Here is a 17,722-nt window from a genome sequence, read left to right as displayed (position 1 = left end):
GAACTACTCCTACGCTACACGTACCGCAATCAGACTGAGGGGCTAGGACTATAAGCTTAACCTCACTTATGGGCACTCAAGCATCCTTAGAAACTTCGAGTTCATCCCCCTGTCAACGGATCAGTGTATACCCACGCTTAGTCCAACCGGAACCTTCTCCACTCATATTCCATCAAGGGAAGAGTGGACCGGGGGCTACACTTGGGGACAGGGTCTGGTGAGCTTGTTCACGGATGGATCGAAGTTGGAAGGAAAGGTTGGCGGAAGAGTTTTCTGCGAGGAGCTCCCCATCAGATTCAAATTCAGGTTACCGGACCACTGTAGTGTGTTCAAAGCAGAGGTGGCCGCAATCAAGGAGGCAGCTGATTGGCTGCTCACATGCGTACTAACAGTCAGGAAAGTAAATATTTACTCCAACAGCCAAGCGGCAATAAGGGCCCTCGGGTCAGTGACGGTGCACTCGAAACTGGTTAGGGAATGCCTGACCCTTCGACTGCGTCCGAATTCTTTGACATTAGCCTCATCTGGCTTCCTGGTCACAGCGACATTGCAGGAAACTGCGAGGCGGGTGAGCTGGCCAGAAATGGGACATGTGAGGTGATCTCCCCGCGAAAGGAGAGAATTGGGATCCCCCTGACTACCTGTGGTCTGCTCCTGGAAAGATGGGCATCGCGCTAGCTCAGCGAGCGTTGTACAAGTACACTAATTTGTAAGGTCGCGAAATCCTTCTGCCCGCGTGTGGACTGGGGGCGCTCGGGCGATCTTCTGAGGTTGACAATATATCAGCTCTCGAATCTCGTGGGTTTTCTCACAGGTCACTATGCGCGAGGAATGCACGCTGTGCGTCTTGGAATTATCTCAAGTCCCTTTTGCGATAGATGTATGGAGGACGAGGTGGAATCATCTCAGCGCCTGCTCCTTAGCTGCCCTGCTCTGGCGGGGCTAAGATCCAGGCATCTTGGCTCTTACTTCTGTGCTGCCCCTGCTGATATAGCAGGCGTTGAAATTAGAAATTTGATGAATTTCATCAATAGCACAGCACGCAGCACAGTCATCGTTAGTAGTCCATACACTCTTACCCACTCTCCTAACAATCCCAGCACCACCTCTCCCCGCCCTCTCCCCGCATCCCATCGTATCACAAAGGACGAAACCGTTTTTCTCGTCCAAGTGTGCTCATTCCTTGGGCAACCATACCAACCTAACCTAACCTATAGTTTATGTTACAAAAAAAGTTACATAGCCTTAAGTTTCAAACTGTGTATACAATTAAAAGCAACTGTTTAATCAGAATTGTTATAAAAATTTCTAATGTACAGCTTGTGACCTATTGAATTTTAGTTTAAGGTACTTGACCACCTTATAAGTTTCAAAAAATTAAATTTTTTTTTTTTACATTTTTTCAATCCTTATACTTTTAAAAATCATCACCTGAAACTGTTTTTTTTAAATTCGAATTCTAACAAAGTGAAATCAGTGAAAATGTGCAGGCGCATCCTGCACTCATTACTTGCTGACTCAGCGGAAAGAAAATAGCAAGTTTTAACTTTAAACGCGTTTTTCTAGAAATTACTTTTTTTCGAATGGCGGACACTTTATCTCCGAAACTGCTTAGCCGATTTTAATGATTTTGGTCTTGTTTTATTTGTTAAGATGTTTTGTATGCCAATTTACCACATTTTGCAAAAAAAAGTTAATAAAGTATTGCTTTTTAAGCATAACATTGTGAAAAACAGGGGTGTTTTCTTAACTTTTTTTCAAACATCCGCCATTTTTTTATTATTTTTTTTTTGTCAGTTTGTGGTAAATTCTCACGCAAGGAACCTTCCTTTTGAAAATTTTGTTTCTCTCTTTTGTTTTAGAATTACCATTTCTAAGATTAACTGTCCGCCGCAAGACATGATTTTCTTCAGGCCTCGACTTTGGCGCCTCCTGGATATATGTTAAAAAAAGAAATTTTAATAAATCAATTTTTTTTTGTATTATATAAGCTCTAAATAAAAATTAAAAAAAAAATTATTTTAATATATTATACAGAACATGAAAAAAACATTATTGAATATGTTGTACTTTGTAGCTTTCCAAGGTGGTCAAGTACCTTAATAAAGCCTAAGTTCAATTGGCTCAATATTCGTTTTTTCAGGTGGTTTCGTGCATTTTCTCCATATTTATAAAATATTTGGAGCATACGAGTTTCCGTGATTGAATTTGTTTTCTAAACTTTAATCTTTGTAGAGAATTTAAAATATAAAAAATTGAAAAAATTTAAATCAAAATTAAAATTGTTTTAATAAAATTTTCGGAAAATTTTAAAGGGGAACACCACTATGAACGCATGCAAATTAAATGATTTTCATGAATTTTTTTTTATAAGTAAGAATGATTATTTGAGGATCGGACAAATTATGGCTTATTTAAAATATATTCAACTATACTGACACACATTTTTATTAAAGAATATAAAAATTAGCATTTGTTATTAATAATAATGCAATGACGTGGTAAAAAACTGATGCACCATGGTGTCAACGATACAGCGGTGAAAAATCATCTAAAAGCAAAAATCCAAAAAAATTCTTAATCTATACATCAATGGCTATCGTCGTACGTGGCGGTTTTGTTTTTATTTTTTTTGGAGAAAATGGTGCAGGTTTGAAAAATGAGTTTGTGTTTTTACCCTTTTTTTGTTTTCGAAAGGCTTGAAAGAATATTAATTTTTGGAATTTTTAAAAACGGCTATGTACGACTGTAGCCAATACATGTAAAAAAATTAAAAAAAAAAATTAAAATCGGTTCATAAGTCTTCGAGAAATTGAGGCCGCCGTGTTCAGAAAAGTGGTTTTGAGAAAACGCGTTTAAAGTTTTCATTGGCCATTGTAACTCACTATCTGCACTTATTGTATTGGGTATAACTTCGTCAATTTTCAAGATTTTTAGTTAAATTTTTTTTTGCATATTTCCGAATATATCTACTTTAAGAAAATGCAAAGAAAAAAAAATTGATTTTTTTGAAACAGTGGTGTTCCCCCTTAAGGTTTGATTTTGGCATAGTAAATGGGGAGTTTCAGATAGCCAAACATTTCCGCATATTTAAATTCAGGCGGATAATTATATTTCAATTAGTTTTGTATTCGAAATATAGTGTAAAAACAGTCAAAATATGAAGTAAAAAGCCGAATATTTAATGTGATTTCGGAGCAAGTAAGGAATTGAACTACACTTTGTTCTTTCTTTCACTTTTTTCTTTTAATTTTTTTATTAATGTGATATAAGTACAAATTTTGAACTACATAAATGGTATATGTATGTTTGTTCATGTATATGTATCGAGTGTTGTTTTAGCGGCATGAGAACTATCAATATCGATAACTATAATTTTACCTGTCAAATGACAGAATGACCAACTGTGTTGATATTTCTGTTCAGTAAGGTTTGGCAAGTCATCATATTAAATGCTTAACAAAGCCAGAACAACGCTTTCGAATTGTGGAAATTTACTTTGAAAAAAATAAAAAAAATAAAAAATTTGTTCGCGAAATTTATAGAGCACTGGCGGCATCATCAATCCTTATTTCTCTTGAAATGAGGAAGAAGCTGCCGTTACGGTGAAAGGCGAGCGCTATCGAGCCATGCGGGTTGATTTATTTTTTCAAAAATTAATCAGGAAAACATCGACGACATTTGGTTCCAACAAGACGGCGCAACTTGCCATGAAGTGCGCATAAAAATCGACATATTGCAATATTGAAGCCACCATTGTCGCCATACGGTCAAATTTATTGGAAAAAGTAGTCGAAAATTGGACGGGTCCAATGGACCATGTAAGTCGTAGCCGCGCGGACATGTGCCGGTTATCATAATAACAGGTTCCGTCCCGAGTAAACCGCACTTGGGTTGCGGGCATGCTTGGCCTACGTAACCCATATATAGTTTACGCTTTTCTTGTTCAAGTTAAATAAGAATTCAGTTGCATTTTGAAAACAAATTTAATGGAGCAAGTTAAAGGTAGTAGAAGTACATATAATATAGAATATACAACATAAAAATATAAAAAAGAGCTACTAGTGTTCCATTATTGGTATTCCCGCATACCTCTCCGCCATCGTTCTAGTGCGCCGACAGTAAAACTTCGGCCGGCAGGAAACTCAACGGGATCGCGCTTGGTACGGAACGTGTTAAAATAGATGCTATGGAATTATCTAATTACCATTTTCATTTTAAGTTCTCCAACTCTTAAAAATACATCCTTTTTATACATTAGGGTGGAGTTAGTTGCATGGCATGATTTTTTCCCTAATAGATTCAGATTCTACATACAATTCTATGAAAAAAGGTCAATTTGAGCAAACCTCTAACACCAATTTCAAGCCATCAAAATTTTAAAACAAGCAATTTTTATTTAATGTGAAGATTAATATTTATTAAATACAAATAACAAACCAATTTGTACTTGGGCGTTTCTTGGTAAACCCATTTTTGCTCGAGCAAATTACATGTTATTTATTGGTGGCTTGAAATTGATTTTAGGGCAATGCTTCAATGAAATTTTTTTATAGAGATTTCTGTAGAATCCGATTCTGCTAATAAGCATGCCAAAAAATGTACACACCCTAATGTATGTGTAATTGATATTCTTTATTTATGCAACTTAATTATCGAAATACATTTGAGTAAAATAAATACAAGTAAATATATGCACATTAATATATGTATTCTATTCTAGCGGTTTCTTCAATTCTCCAGTATTCGCAGCTCGAACTGCTCCATCAAGAAAACCAAAGAGGAGATGCCTATTCCTGTGGCATACAACACCCATAGCCATATGAAATCCACAACTTTCAATGCTTTTGTTGTTGGTGTTTCAGTGGGGTCTGTCATTATGTAGCCTGTAGCTCCCAGTAAATCATAGTAAGACCTGCCTTGATAATAATCTATGATACCCGCTTCACGTAGATGTGAACAGAAACGATCGAGCAAGTCCTTATAGATAGAATTCTCATACACAGGGAAAGACACAAACATATTATGTGCATAGTAAAGCTCAGAGCTTAAACGGAATAGCGGCCGTGCGAAATGATTTTGACGTTCCTTAAATGATAGCCAAGCTTTCGAGTTAATTGCATAGCCGTAACGCGTGTCCATCTGCCTGCGGTTATGTTGGAACTCGGCATATGTTTGGATGGGCTTGAAAATCGACTGATATTTAGAAAAGAATTCATCACCCCGATATTCTTTTATGCTCTGCAAATCCTTTTCATAAACTTGTATTAACAAATTGCGCTCGACAACGTCATCGAAACTGCGTATTGGTGGCTCATGTGGTAATATCGTCAACCAATTGACCAACATATTCGAGTACATGGCAGTGAAAATAAAGCCCGTATAAATGCTCAATGCATAACAAAACGTGGTGTGATAGCTGTTTCTGTGCATCTTCGGTGATTGACTTAGTATGCCACGTAAGATATTAAAATTACATGCCCACAAGTTCACCAGAAGCATTCGAATTGTCAGATGTTTAAATTTTTTTAAAATACCTTCTAACTTGAGTAGTACCGATAGAGTCCAACATATCAGTAACAACAGTAATATGAAGTGTAAACGGAAGAAAGCGAAAATTATTATATTCGTTTTAATTGGCTGCTCCACAGGCAACATTGTCATCCAATGCACCATTTCGAGTGGATAAATATGGTTGTCCATATTGCCATCCAACTGCGGTTTTGACTCAGTGAAACCGAAGTCGATGGTGCCATTGCGTGCAGCGGTATATATCTCAGTCCAATGTATTGAATTTAAATACGACCACTCATATTCGCGTGGCAGTTGAAGTATGCATCTGTAGTGTTCCATAAAATATATTAATAGTCTCCCTATATAGCCAGCAGCATGGAGCTGTTCTACTTTAGGATCATGATACAGCATAGAGTTTGGCTCCATCCGATCCAATAAAACCCAGATTCGTTTAAGACGCAGATCCAGCAAGCGATAGGGCATCAGCGGCTGGTCAATGCGTATGTGTTTGCGCTCCATTTCGAAAACTGGAAATTGAGTGTAGCTATGATAAATGTGTGCCACATGAAAGTCGCTTGCCAATATCATTACATTCAAGAGTTTCCATTTTTCACAAAGCATAAAAAAATCCTCCAGCTCTTCTGATTTAGTCTCCGACGACTTTCTGTTTAATATGGCAAGAATAGGCTTTGTGCGCATATGTTGTAGATTTGTGCTAAGTTCGCGCAACAGTTCGTGATCTGTGATTTTGTCAAGGCAGAGAATGGATAGAAATTCTCTATTAAATTTGTCTTTCACATAAAAATCGATGGATCCATTGTGTATTAGATGTGGATGGGAAATGTGGGAGAATAGCTCTTCGGCAACACAATCTTCCGCCACTCGTGCCACTAATAAGACGTTTTTGTAATGCATTTCATCTTGCAGGCGTTGTAGTACTATCTTGAATTCATACAGAAAAGAATTCGTGGTTTGTATGGAATATACTTCAGCTGCTGCAAAATTTTGTCCACTTGTCGCACTAGTCGCGCTGGTCGACACAACGAAGATGCAGGTGGCAATTATTTGAACAACTAACAACATTTTACTTCGCACATTGACCGGTTAATGATTTTACTTCTTGGTCGCAGTACCTTTCCTACCGACTGAAAGTGTGATTGCATTCCCATTGTTTATACTGTCCAAGGTAATCACACACCTGTTGCTGTTGAATAAACATATGACTTGTAAATATTTTACTTAATGAATTCCATGGGGAAAATAGAAATAATTTTTTGCGCCATAAATGTATATGGAATGAAAAAATCCTTATTTTGAAATTTTATTACTCTAGCGGGTGCTCTGCCAGGGATTTTGTCTTCAAGCGACATTTTTTCACTGCCCTATTAAACGCTTAATCGCAACATAATCAGTAGATGACTTAAAAGGTGATTTCTCTGCGAATGGTTAGCGAACATTTGTAACTTCCGATAGAGTTTATCGACGGATGAGTTGGAAAGATGCTGGTCAGCTGCTAAACGAACTGAAACTGGTAGTTAATATCAACGTAAATACAATTTTATTTTAATTATTGAATCTGCAACACTGTGTTCCTTATAGACAAACTCACACTAATTTAATTTAAAACACAATTTCAGTTTTTCAGTATTACTTGCAATTACTTTAATAGTTTCATCATAAAAGGGACAGAAATTTCGAAGATTTCATGGTGGAAGATTAGGGCTTATCGGCACAAATAAAATAGGGTAATCGGCATTTCCGTTAATTAAGTTGTAAAAGCATGAGAGAGGACATATTATTTATTTTCCATGGGTTGTATGGTGCTACAGGAACCTCGAATCGTAATGAACGTTGTGAAACACTTTCTGAACTCAATACATTCTATCCACAGAGAGATGGTCATATGGTCGGTCAGATAATAGCTGCTTATTCCAATTGAAAACTGGAGAGAAATGCAAATAGAAGTTTAAAGGTATAAGGATCAGAAAACTCGGCGGTATTATTCCGAATGAAACACAGATCTGAATACGGCTTGGAAAATTAATATTAAATGAATAATAAATTAATACGACTGGTAAAAGAAAAAATATTAGAGTCAAATACAACTCCATTATCCTAAGCATCCGTAAAATTATTTGGGACTAAGTTACCAATCGAGTAAAGTGCGAAAGTGTCGTTGATGTTTATACTGAAGCGTTCACTTTGCCCCATAAATGTAGATTGTGGTAATCGCATGAAACTACAATGCGCACCTTCTGTATTCTTAATGAATGGTCTTTCAAAAGCCGCGCCTCATTCTTGTTTTAAAATAAAATATATAAAGTTTAGATACTGTTCAGTTTCTCCATTTGTATTCGAAATACGGCTCTGTGACAAATTACATGAAATGTCCACCATGAGAACATCTACTGGTAAAATCCGCCAAACAGTCGATGCATGAATGTCTAATTACTGAGGACTTCGAGATATCGATGTTGAAGGTTGTTGAGCAACACTTAGCGCTACAGCAACAATATTTTGGTGTGCCAATCGTTTTTCTATTCTCGCCAGAATCAGTTTTGAATTGTGTATTCCTTCATACGATTATTCCACTAATTTTGCCGTAGGTTGTTCTTAAAGATCGACCATTTTTATAACAAGTTTCAATAGTTGTAATGCGTTGTTCTAACGTGTAAACTTATACACCTGTCTACTTGGGAAGGCATAAAACCGTCTAGCAGTTACTAGTTACTAACATCTGGGCATCACTATCGAAACACCTTCGATAGAGTAGCCATAGCATCCTACTTAAAAAGCTGGGTTCAGTTGGTCTTGACCCTACCTTATTCAAGTGGTTTGCATCTTATCTCACAAATAGAACTCAATTCGTTCGTATATATAAGCAATATGAAATCTGTTACCATCAAAGTTATCTCAAGTGTTCTCAAAGTAGCCATCTTGGGCCACACCGATATAAGCGCATGGATCTTAAACTTTCTTATCTAAAAAAATTTACTAATTTGCAGGCAAACTGGTTATTTTACGATTTACAAATCGTTTACTTTACGAATCAAAATAAATTTGCATCCAGAATTCTGGTACCCTGAATCACCAACTATTAATCATTTTGGCTTTGGAGAATTTCGGAACTGCAAAATTATGACCCAAAGGAATTCAGCTCTTAGCCAAAACAATATTGTAATGCAGTGTTTTAGGACTGCTTCCGTTTTAGCTGATTTCGATGGATAATCTTTGATTAAAATGCATTTATAAAAAAGAAAGTGTGTGGTAGTTCACGGAACCCGCACGATTGAAGTGAAACTTCTTTTATCAACAAATCAATAATTTAACTATTATTTCAATATAATGCATGCAGAAGTCATGGAAAGCATGGAATGGAATTTTATTAAACAGAATTATTTATTTATTTTAATATAAAAAGAAATGAATTTATTGTACTCAATTACATTTGGTTCTCGGCATTGTCATTATCATTATTGGATTCGTTTTCCAAAAATGAAACAAGGGCTTTATGGTAACTGAAATACGTAAAAAATGATCTACATTCTAATCTATCAAGGTATCGATGAAATACTGCATCAATGGTAGTTCCGCATCTTGTTGTTGGTACTACAAATTATCACTTATCGTACAACCGGAGGATTCACTGTCACGGTGTTCAACAGTAGCTCTTAATTTTTTACGCTCCAAATACTCACGTTGCCGTTCAGCACCTGTTTTCGGTTTCCGTTTTTGTTGATTTGATGCCATATTTAACAGAAATCAATCAACAAAACAAAATATGTTTGTAAGATTTGCTCAAAACTACACACACACTCTATGACGCGTCTCGCGTTACTAATATAATATTGTGTTTGGGATAACTGTCAACTGTTTCCACCGAAATGCGTTCGCAAAGTGTATGGTCTTTGGTATGGTAAACAGATTTATGATACATTATTTTGCGGCGACAGCACAGCGCGATAGCCCAGCGGCTAGCAATGTGGGCTTCCGATCCGAAATCCTTGGTTCGAATCACAAGAAAATTTTTTTTTTTTTTTTTTATGCATTTATTTCATTTTGTTTTATGATATGTTTATGAGCAGATTTTTTTCATGGCAGAAATACACTCGGAGGTTTGCCATTGCCTGCCGAGGGGCGACCGCTATTAGAAAAATGTTTTCATTAATTTTGCTTTCACCGAGATTCGAACCAACGACCTCTCTGTGAATTCCGAATGGTGATCACGCACCAACCCACTCGGCTACGGCGGCCGTCAATCAAATGTCATATTTACAAATTACATTCGATAAGAATGCAATAATAAACGACTGCATTACATTCACGACGACACGCCACGCCAGTCTTTTAACAGATGGCGCTGGCATAGCGTGAGTTTTACGTAGTTTAGCGTAGTTTTACTCCTCACAGCGTTTCATCCACGCCACGCTTTTAACAGATGGCGCTGGCGTAGCGTCACATATCGATGAAACGCTATGGTTTTACTCCTCACAGCGTTTCATCCTTCGAGACAAAAGAAGTTTCACTTCAAAAATTTATTTCGCGACAGCTTGAAAGCTGCCAAAGTAGTATGGAAAAAACAGGAATACCCCTTGTGTTCTGATCCCATTAGCTAATGTATGTATATCCCTAATGTCTTCTGCAAGTCCTTTAACGCCATAAAAAGTTGCTTTACACAAGGAACATTACCTACGGCTCAGAGCAAGGGGGGAGTGCGAAGAGTATCAAAATAATGCGCCTAAAAGAAAGAGCCATAAAATGTGGCGACAAAAAATATATTGGCTGACAAGCAAAAACAAAAACCAAGCAAAAACCTCGAAAAGGTAGTGAGAAAAAATTTAGCAACGAAGCAAAAAAGGAAAATAAGTCACAGGAAAATAAGTCAACAATCAACAAAATACGCAACGCACATTAAAGTCGAAATTACAACGAATTATGGGCCAAATAGCTTGAAATGGACCAAACAAATAAAAACTGAGGGAATTGAGAAAAAACGCCGGACAAGAGAAACAACAGTAAAAAATGTCACTTCAACTCAAATGGCAAGGCAGTAGAAGTGTGTGGACGAGTGGTCAAGTGCGGTGGGGAGTTGGGCATACAGCCCACCAAAAGGTTGTGTAGGAAGAGTATCAAAGTGAACGACAGAGATGGAGGTGGCAAACAGGGGCATAGTGGGTGCGGTGGAAGTTTGATATGGAAGAGTCTGGTGTAAAAGCAGATGCCAGCGTGTGAAGCTAAAGGAGCAGTTTTCGGTACGCTTTGGTGCGTTGGAACTTTTTGCACAAGTACCGATGCTGTTGTGGCGGTCGTAAGTGTACTTGTGGCGGTAGGTCAGCGGTGGCGCACTTGTGGCTGATCTGGTGGGGTGTGTGTGTGTATGCGGGCGTGTGTGCAAGGAATTGTTTAGAGAGGCACTCGCAGAGCGAAGCATACAATATGATGCTATAAAACACTTGACGCCAAATCCCTGGTCACAAACAAAGGTACACGCGCGCACAAACACATAACTCACACTCACACATACGCACACGCTTTACTCAAAGGATAGCAAGTTAGAATTGACATACGCACCTAAATATCTAAGTATGATATATGTATGCATACTCCTCTATACTTGTATATAGATGTTCGAATGTATGAAAGCCTCGAGCGAGCACAAATAAATATACTGTTGGTGTGTGTTTGTGCGCAGGAATTTATTTATTTTTTTGCCATTTTTGTGATTATTTTTGCACACATATGCGCATCTATTATTACGTAAATAAACCACACATGCACCTAACTATGTACAGTTATGCATGCACACTCACACACACACTCAAAGCAGTCACAAACATACAAAGTCAATATTAAGCGCCTGAAGCAAACAAAATCAAAACCAAGCAATACAATGGAATAAATTGGAAAAAATACCTACTTGTGCGACCACACAAATGTACATACAGCACTAACACACGAACGCTTATTTAAACTTATATCGCATCTACCCTGCAGGGAAAATTTGAAATAATGGCTCACATCTTTAGTTCAGCATTGGTAGTATTTTGCGATTGTGAATCACTTCGCTACTTATGTGACGGCTAAGAAGTGACCGCTTAACAGGAAAACAGCTTATTTTGGTGTCGGAGAGGCCCAAGAAATATAATATTTACACGTATTGTTCTTACTGCATTTCCTTAAGCTGTCGCAATCTTTTGTCGCCTCAATTCAACCTCTATCCCTAGCGTTTGTGTCAAAACTTTTCAGATACGAAAAAATGATTCACCGAAAATTCGAAGCGCATTTCTCGAAGTGCGGGCATTTCTCCAATACATGTTTACCGACGTAGATCTCAAGAATATTCGGTGAAAATCTGAAGCCAATTCGAGCAAATTACATAGAATAAGTTATTAGTATTTGAGCGTCCAGTGCTTCAGGTCGGATTTTTATACCTCCACATCCGTATACGCCACAACTCAAAACCTTCTGAACCAACACATAATTTATTAGGTATCCCCGGAAACTTTATTGCTTTTTCATTATAAATCTTACAATAACAAGTTAGCTTCCAGAAATTAACTGTCAATTGCAAAATTTTCCATTTTTTTAATAGAAATTTGGGATATACTTTTTCAAATATTGATTTGTTGTATGGAAATTTCTGGATAAACTAAAACTATTTCTAAAATATTATCACTAAAAAAATCCTTATATTGATAATATGATGCTATTTTTCACTTTTTTTGGAAGATGTGCTTAAGAAATTTTTAATGACTTAGCCAAGTCTTCGCGGATTTAGGCTTTAGGGTATTTTTGAACCCTTTCGTTTCTTTGAAAATTTACCTATTCACGTCCCAATTTTTTTAAATATTTTATCTGAAGAAATTTGGATTCTTTTAACTAATTTAATTTATAGCTCGCTTTTCGAAGTAATCTGGCGGAAGTCTTAGAATATAAGAATTTTTATAATTTCGACAGAAGTAGTACCACTTTTTTGTACAGAGAGTCATTCACCCTAATATGCATATACTTGTACTAATAACACTCTTGCATTTGTGTGTGACCTGACAATGTCAACATTTCATTCGAAGTTGTATATGTTTTCGTTATAGTCAAGTTCATGAACGGGCGAACCGGTGGTCGTAACTTTAAGGTTTCGCCATTTCTGCTATCGGCCATAAATAAGAATCGTTGAACAACAAGGGCTGAGAGTGCTTTAGTGGATAAGTTTGAGATTCGGAATTTCATAGCCGTAGGTGGTTCAGTTTAAAATAAAGCAAATCAGTATATTCCACACTATACACAGGAATAGAGAATCCTCAGTGAATGCTGCGGTGAATATTGCTTGCTACAAGAACATGTCCATAACTCACGTAAGAATAACTTAACCAAAAAAGTTATGTTTCCATATTATTTGAAGCGCTTCTCTTAAAATTTAAATTACGTCCCGCCTCCTCGAAATTAGCAAGTGAGCTGGCCAAGCACCATGAATATTGTCTTGTTCTCTGGATACAAAGACATTTCTAAAAACTCGAAAGCATCTAAAATCAGTCAAATCTGTCCACTATGTGGACATCTCTTTATCCTCAAGCAAGCTTTGGATCAGCTTGGTCTACATTGCGCTAAAATGAGATGGAGGTGGGATAATTAGTAGACAGGTTTGACCTAGAAGGAATGAACACAGAATTGAGTCCCTGATCTACCTAAACATCACTGGGAACTACCTAATGGGAATACATGGAAAGCAAAAGAGATTTACCTTACATGATTTCTGTGGCTGCTGTAATAACGAGGAGAAAGTGGAGGGTATTGAATAATTTCTCTTCCACTATTCCGCTTTTGCTAGAACGCAATATCGTTGTCTAAACTAAGCTAAGCTTCTTTGCATGTCTGGAATCTCTAACTATCCAAAATATTTCAACGTTTACCCAGGAGGCGAAGTGGTTTCACCACCATGGGAATTGGAAGGATATGATAAGAATATATATATAATTGTCCTTTGCACCCTTTTTTGGGTGTTTGTGGTAAACGTCTCGATGTTGTTCCACAAATATAGGGACCTACAGTTTTAAGCCGACTCCGAACGGCAAATTTTTTATGAGGAGCTTTTTCATGGCAGAAACAACTTTTTCTATAATTTTCGTGTTTCATGCATAGAAATTCGAATCTAGATCAAACCTAACCAAATAGAGTGATATGTCAATAGTCCTTCAGACCGAGTTGGATTCCCTACATCTTTTATATTAAAAAAATCAGTAACGGCTGGATCCTAATTTTCTTTCATGGAGTTGAAATATGTCGAATTCAACACTCGCCCGGCAGATCAAAAATGGATACAGGACAAGATCTAATTTATTTACTACCACTAAAATTCCGAACGAAATTCATCACGAATGAATTGGTTTAAATGGAAATTTAATTGGATCTAATTATTTTTTAGCTTTTTAAATTATTTTCGGGGTTTTGTCACATGAGTTGCACCTTCTCTGACTCATCTATTGAAAAATTAACATTTTTTAGATTAGCGCCTCGCCAGTGTACACTAGAGCAGGAAAGGTGTTCACATTAGTCATTATTCGATACCATTTTCTTCGAGCGCAACAGTTTTGTGCTAACAAATTTTCCTACAGGGTGTGTGACAGTTGAATAGACATTGTTATTTGTAGTCAAGCACTCAAAGGCTCAAATTTTCTATTACACAAATAAACAGGCACAAACTCCTTCACCTACATACATATGAATGAGCACACACCGATGCACATGCACATCTGTGTCCGCCTACAGTTCATGAAATAACAATGCGCTTAGGTGCCCACATAACTACCGTCAAGCCATTCATTCAGCTGAGTCGACCGACCCTTCAGCGCCGCCCAATTTCTTGCGCTTCGACTTCTGTAAGCTATGTGCGTAAGTATGTGGGTAAGTTTCTTTTTGTGCTTCCTTGCTTTCGTTTGCCTACCTTGCAATCTTCTCCTTTCTTTCCCCTTTCACCATTCACCAGCTTGTCGCTTTGTCGACCCTTTGTTGTGGCTTAAAGCATCCTTTACGTACCTCATTTTTGCCACCTCATTTACCCTTGCCCTCCTACCCTTTGCTCCTTTACTTTCTCATTAATGCGAATTTTTTCCAATTTCATCGCCAATTTTTTCCGCTTTTTTATTTTTTTAATTTTTCTCTAAGCTTCTTGCTTTTTCGCTTCAAGCTTTTCTTTTGTATTTTCCTTGAGCTGCTTGCTTGTTTGTTTACTTTCCTTAGTTTGCGTTTGTGTTTATCTACAACTCACGGCTCTTCTTAGGTATTTCGCCGCCCGCTCTGATGTGTACCAATCTACCAACTACTAGTTATTTTCTTAATTTCCCTTCGACTTCCTTCTTGCTTGCCATATTTGCCTTTCCTTTTTTAATTATAACCGAAAAGTAGAAATTACTTTATAGCTGAGCGTTTATCTGCCCAAAGGGTTAATACACAGTGGCGCAGTTATCGCATTCACGCTCGTAAAATCGGCAAGCTTAACGCATCAGCGTGAAAAAGCATCAGATAAGTGCGACGTTTGAAGTAGATGCTCGTACTGGCCTCCCGCATCCGCCCAGGAGGCTTGTGTGGCATGTGGAACATAAGTGGATATATGTGTGCGTGCGTACATTGGATTGCATAGTTACTTGTGGGAATACTGCACTGTAATTGCTAGCGATGATAAAAGAATATTTTCATTGATTGGGGGCGCTCAAATTGGTAATATTTACTTGATTTGTTATTTTTGGAAGGGGAAAAATAATCTCAGAAATGGTTTAGCGATTTAGACAGTTTTCTACCAAAGTGAATTTAATTTAGCGCAAGTTGGCTGTGAAAAGTTTATAAGAAATATTTACTCGCAAGGCACACATGGGAATAATTGTTGGTAGCTGTGAAATTGAAATTTTCTATTTGATTAAGGCATAGCAGAGCTAGGGTAGGATTGTTCAAACCTCATGAAATGATGTCGCTGATTTTTAAGTATATAACTTTGCTTCCGGGGTTTTGTTTTCAAGGAAATTAAGGCGTTATTTTAAAAACATTGTTGTATATTCGCCTGTTATTGTCAGTGCTTTTTCTCATTTCTCCGAATCGGAGGAGCTATCCGTCTTTTGAAGCGATACATGAATCGATCTACATATTTTTCGTTTTCATCAAAAGCGGAGAAGTGATGACTAGGAGCAAAAGCAAGTGTAATATTTGGAGAGTACGGCTGCTGAGAGTAAGACTTAAGGTTTTCTAAGTATATCTCCATTTCATTTGCGAGATGAGGTTAACTTATTTATGACCCTCTTGATTAGTAGCCATTTTTTTTCAGTGCTTTGTTCAAACCCATTAATTGCATACGATACCGGTTGTTGCAGCAGTTCAGCAAGCCCTGCCAGTACGATGCAGTCAATGATCATCATCTATGCGTCACGGTAGGCCCACAAGTGTACCCCGCACACATGCCCCAGACATATTTCTGTTATGGTTACACTGCGATGGTGACATGACGTGAATACTTGGCGTAAGCAAAGTTATATATTATATGTACTTAGAAAAGTAAGACATTTCTGGCCGCTACTCAAAAAAGATAATTCATCCCATAAATACTGCAGAAGTCCGACAGTAAATCAGCATCAATTACACCTACATTAAGGTGCTCTCATCAAAGGGGGTAGAAACCTTACCACCGAACTAGAAATATTTCGCTAATCATATTATTTTTCTGATAGAACTAGACGATCATCCTCAATACGAAACAGGTTGCTTACTCAAACTGGGTATAGGAATGTTCAAACACTATTTGCATAAGTTAACACAGTTGCTTTCATGGCCAAACATTAAGGCACGAGCAGCCCAACCCCTAGTACACACAACCCAAAAAGTGACCAAACAGCAGCCTGGTGCCTGAGTACGGGCGTAGCTTTAGAAATTTAGCTTGAGTTTCAGAGTTAAGACCAATTGCAAATCAGTTGAAATTTTAGATTTAAATAATAAATATCGACTTAGCCGCACGTTTAAATAATTCGAAAGGCCCATTTTTTAGCTTAACTTATACAGTGTATATGAAATCAGAGGAATGGAAGATATCGCAGGCGTCGAATTGCAAATTATTCACCGAACTGTGCTGGGACACATGATTGAAGGTTGTTTAAACTTGGTTTAATGCCCAATTTATGGTGTGTGATTTGGTTGTATATCGAAAAAAGAAGAAATTAGAGGAAAGATAGATGGACTTTTATAAGAACGTTTTTCATGAAAGAGGTTGGTTGCTATTGCTTGCTGAGCGCCAACCACTATTAGGAAGAACTTTTTGAGATTGGGTATACAGTTTAACCAACAGCCAAATTTGTATTTCACTTACAAACTTTGTAGGCTATGGCGGTGTTGATTTATTACCAGAATCGATAATTGCAAATGGGTTAAGTTAGTTAAGTCAGGTTGCTTGTCTAAGATAATACACTCAGAGGCCCTAAGACCCATTGTGATATCTACATTTGATTTTCATCTTCTAACTAAGTTGCTTAAGGGGTAACACCACTGTACACGCGTAAAATAAACACGATTTTTAAAGAATTTTTTTGTATAGAAGAAAAGGGGAAACAATCACTCTGATTTGGGAAGTTATTACTTATATACTAAAATACAAAACTACAAAGCTTGATCGAAAAATTTTACAAAATGGCGGCATTGGAGACATTTTTGTAATGTGGTTCCTCTTGAAGGAGCTCCGCGGCACGCAGCACAGAGGGTGCAAATTTTAATCCGGAACAAAGAAACATTTTTTTTCTTAATCTAGATAAGAATAGCTAGAGAAACACGTAGGGGATTTAAAAAATATTTATTTTTGTGGAATTAGCAAGCGTTTGAAGGAAAAAACTCTATTTTGGACTAAAAAAACGGCACTTAAATACCTAATTATAACAATCGTTTAAATTAATCTATCGAAAATCCCCTACGCTCTTCTCTTAAGAAGGTTATTATACAGACGTAGTGAAAAACCTGATTAAAAATATTTAAAATTGTTTGAGTTATGCTGCGTGCCAATTTCAGAAAACGTGTTTTGAGAAAAACGCGTTTAAAGTTTGGAAATTTGGAGAAGTCGTTAGGTAGCAGTCACTAACGCTTGGTTAAACGCTTAAAATATTTATGAAATAGACTTCGGTAACGTATAAAACTTTTTGTTCTGTATTTTAAAAGGTTCAAAGAATTTTTTAAGCTTATAAAAAAA

General features: G+C 37.1%; 1 protein-coding gene across 1 annotated transcript; it reads right to left on the bottom strand.

Moving 5' to 3' along the window:
- Positions 1-4,731: 4,731 nt before the first annotated feature.
- LOC129247039 (uncharacterized) lies at positions 4,732-6,597 on the bottom strand. Its single transcript, XM_054885945.1, has one exon. The coding sequence runs from the start codon at positions 6,595-6,597 to the stop codon at positions 4,732-4,734; it is 1,866 nt and encodes a 621-aa protein (XP_054741920.1).
- Between the last annotated feature and the right edge of the window lie 11,125 nt (positions 6,598-17,722).

This window comes from Anastrepha obliqua, chromosome 1 (genome assembly GCF_027943255.1).
Source record: "Anastrepha obliqua isolate idAnaObli1 chromosome 1, idAnaObli1_1.0, whole genome shotgun sequence".
Taxonomy (NCBI): Eukaryota; Metazoa; Arthropoda; class Insecta; order Diptera; family Tephritidae; genus Anastrepha; species Anastrepha obliqua.
Note: the sequence above shows the minus strand (reverse complement) of the source record. Positions and strands in the feature narration are given on the sequence as shown.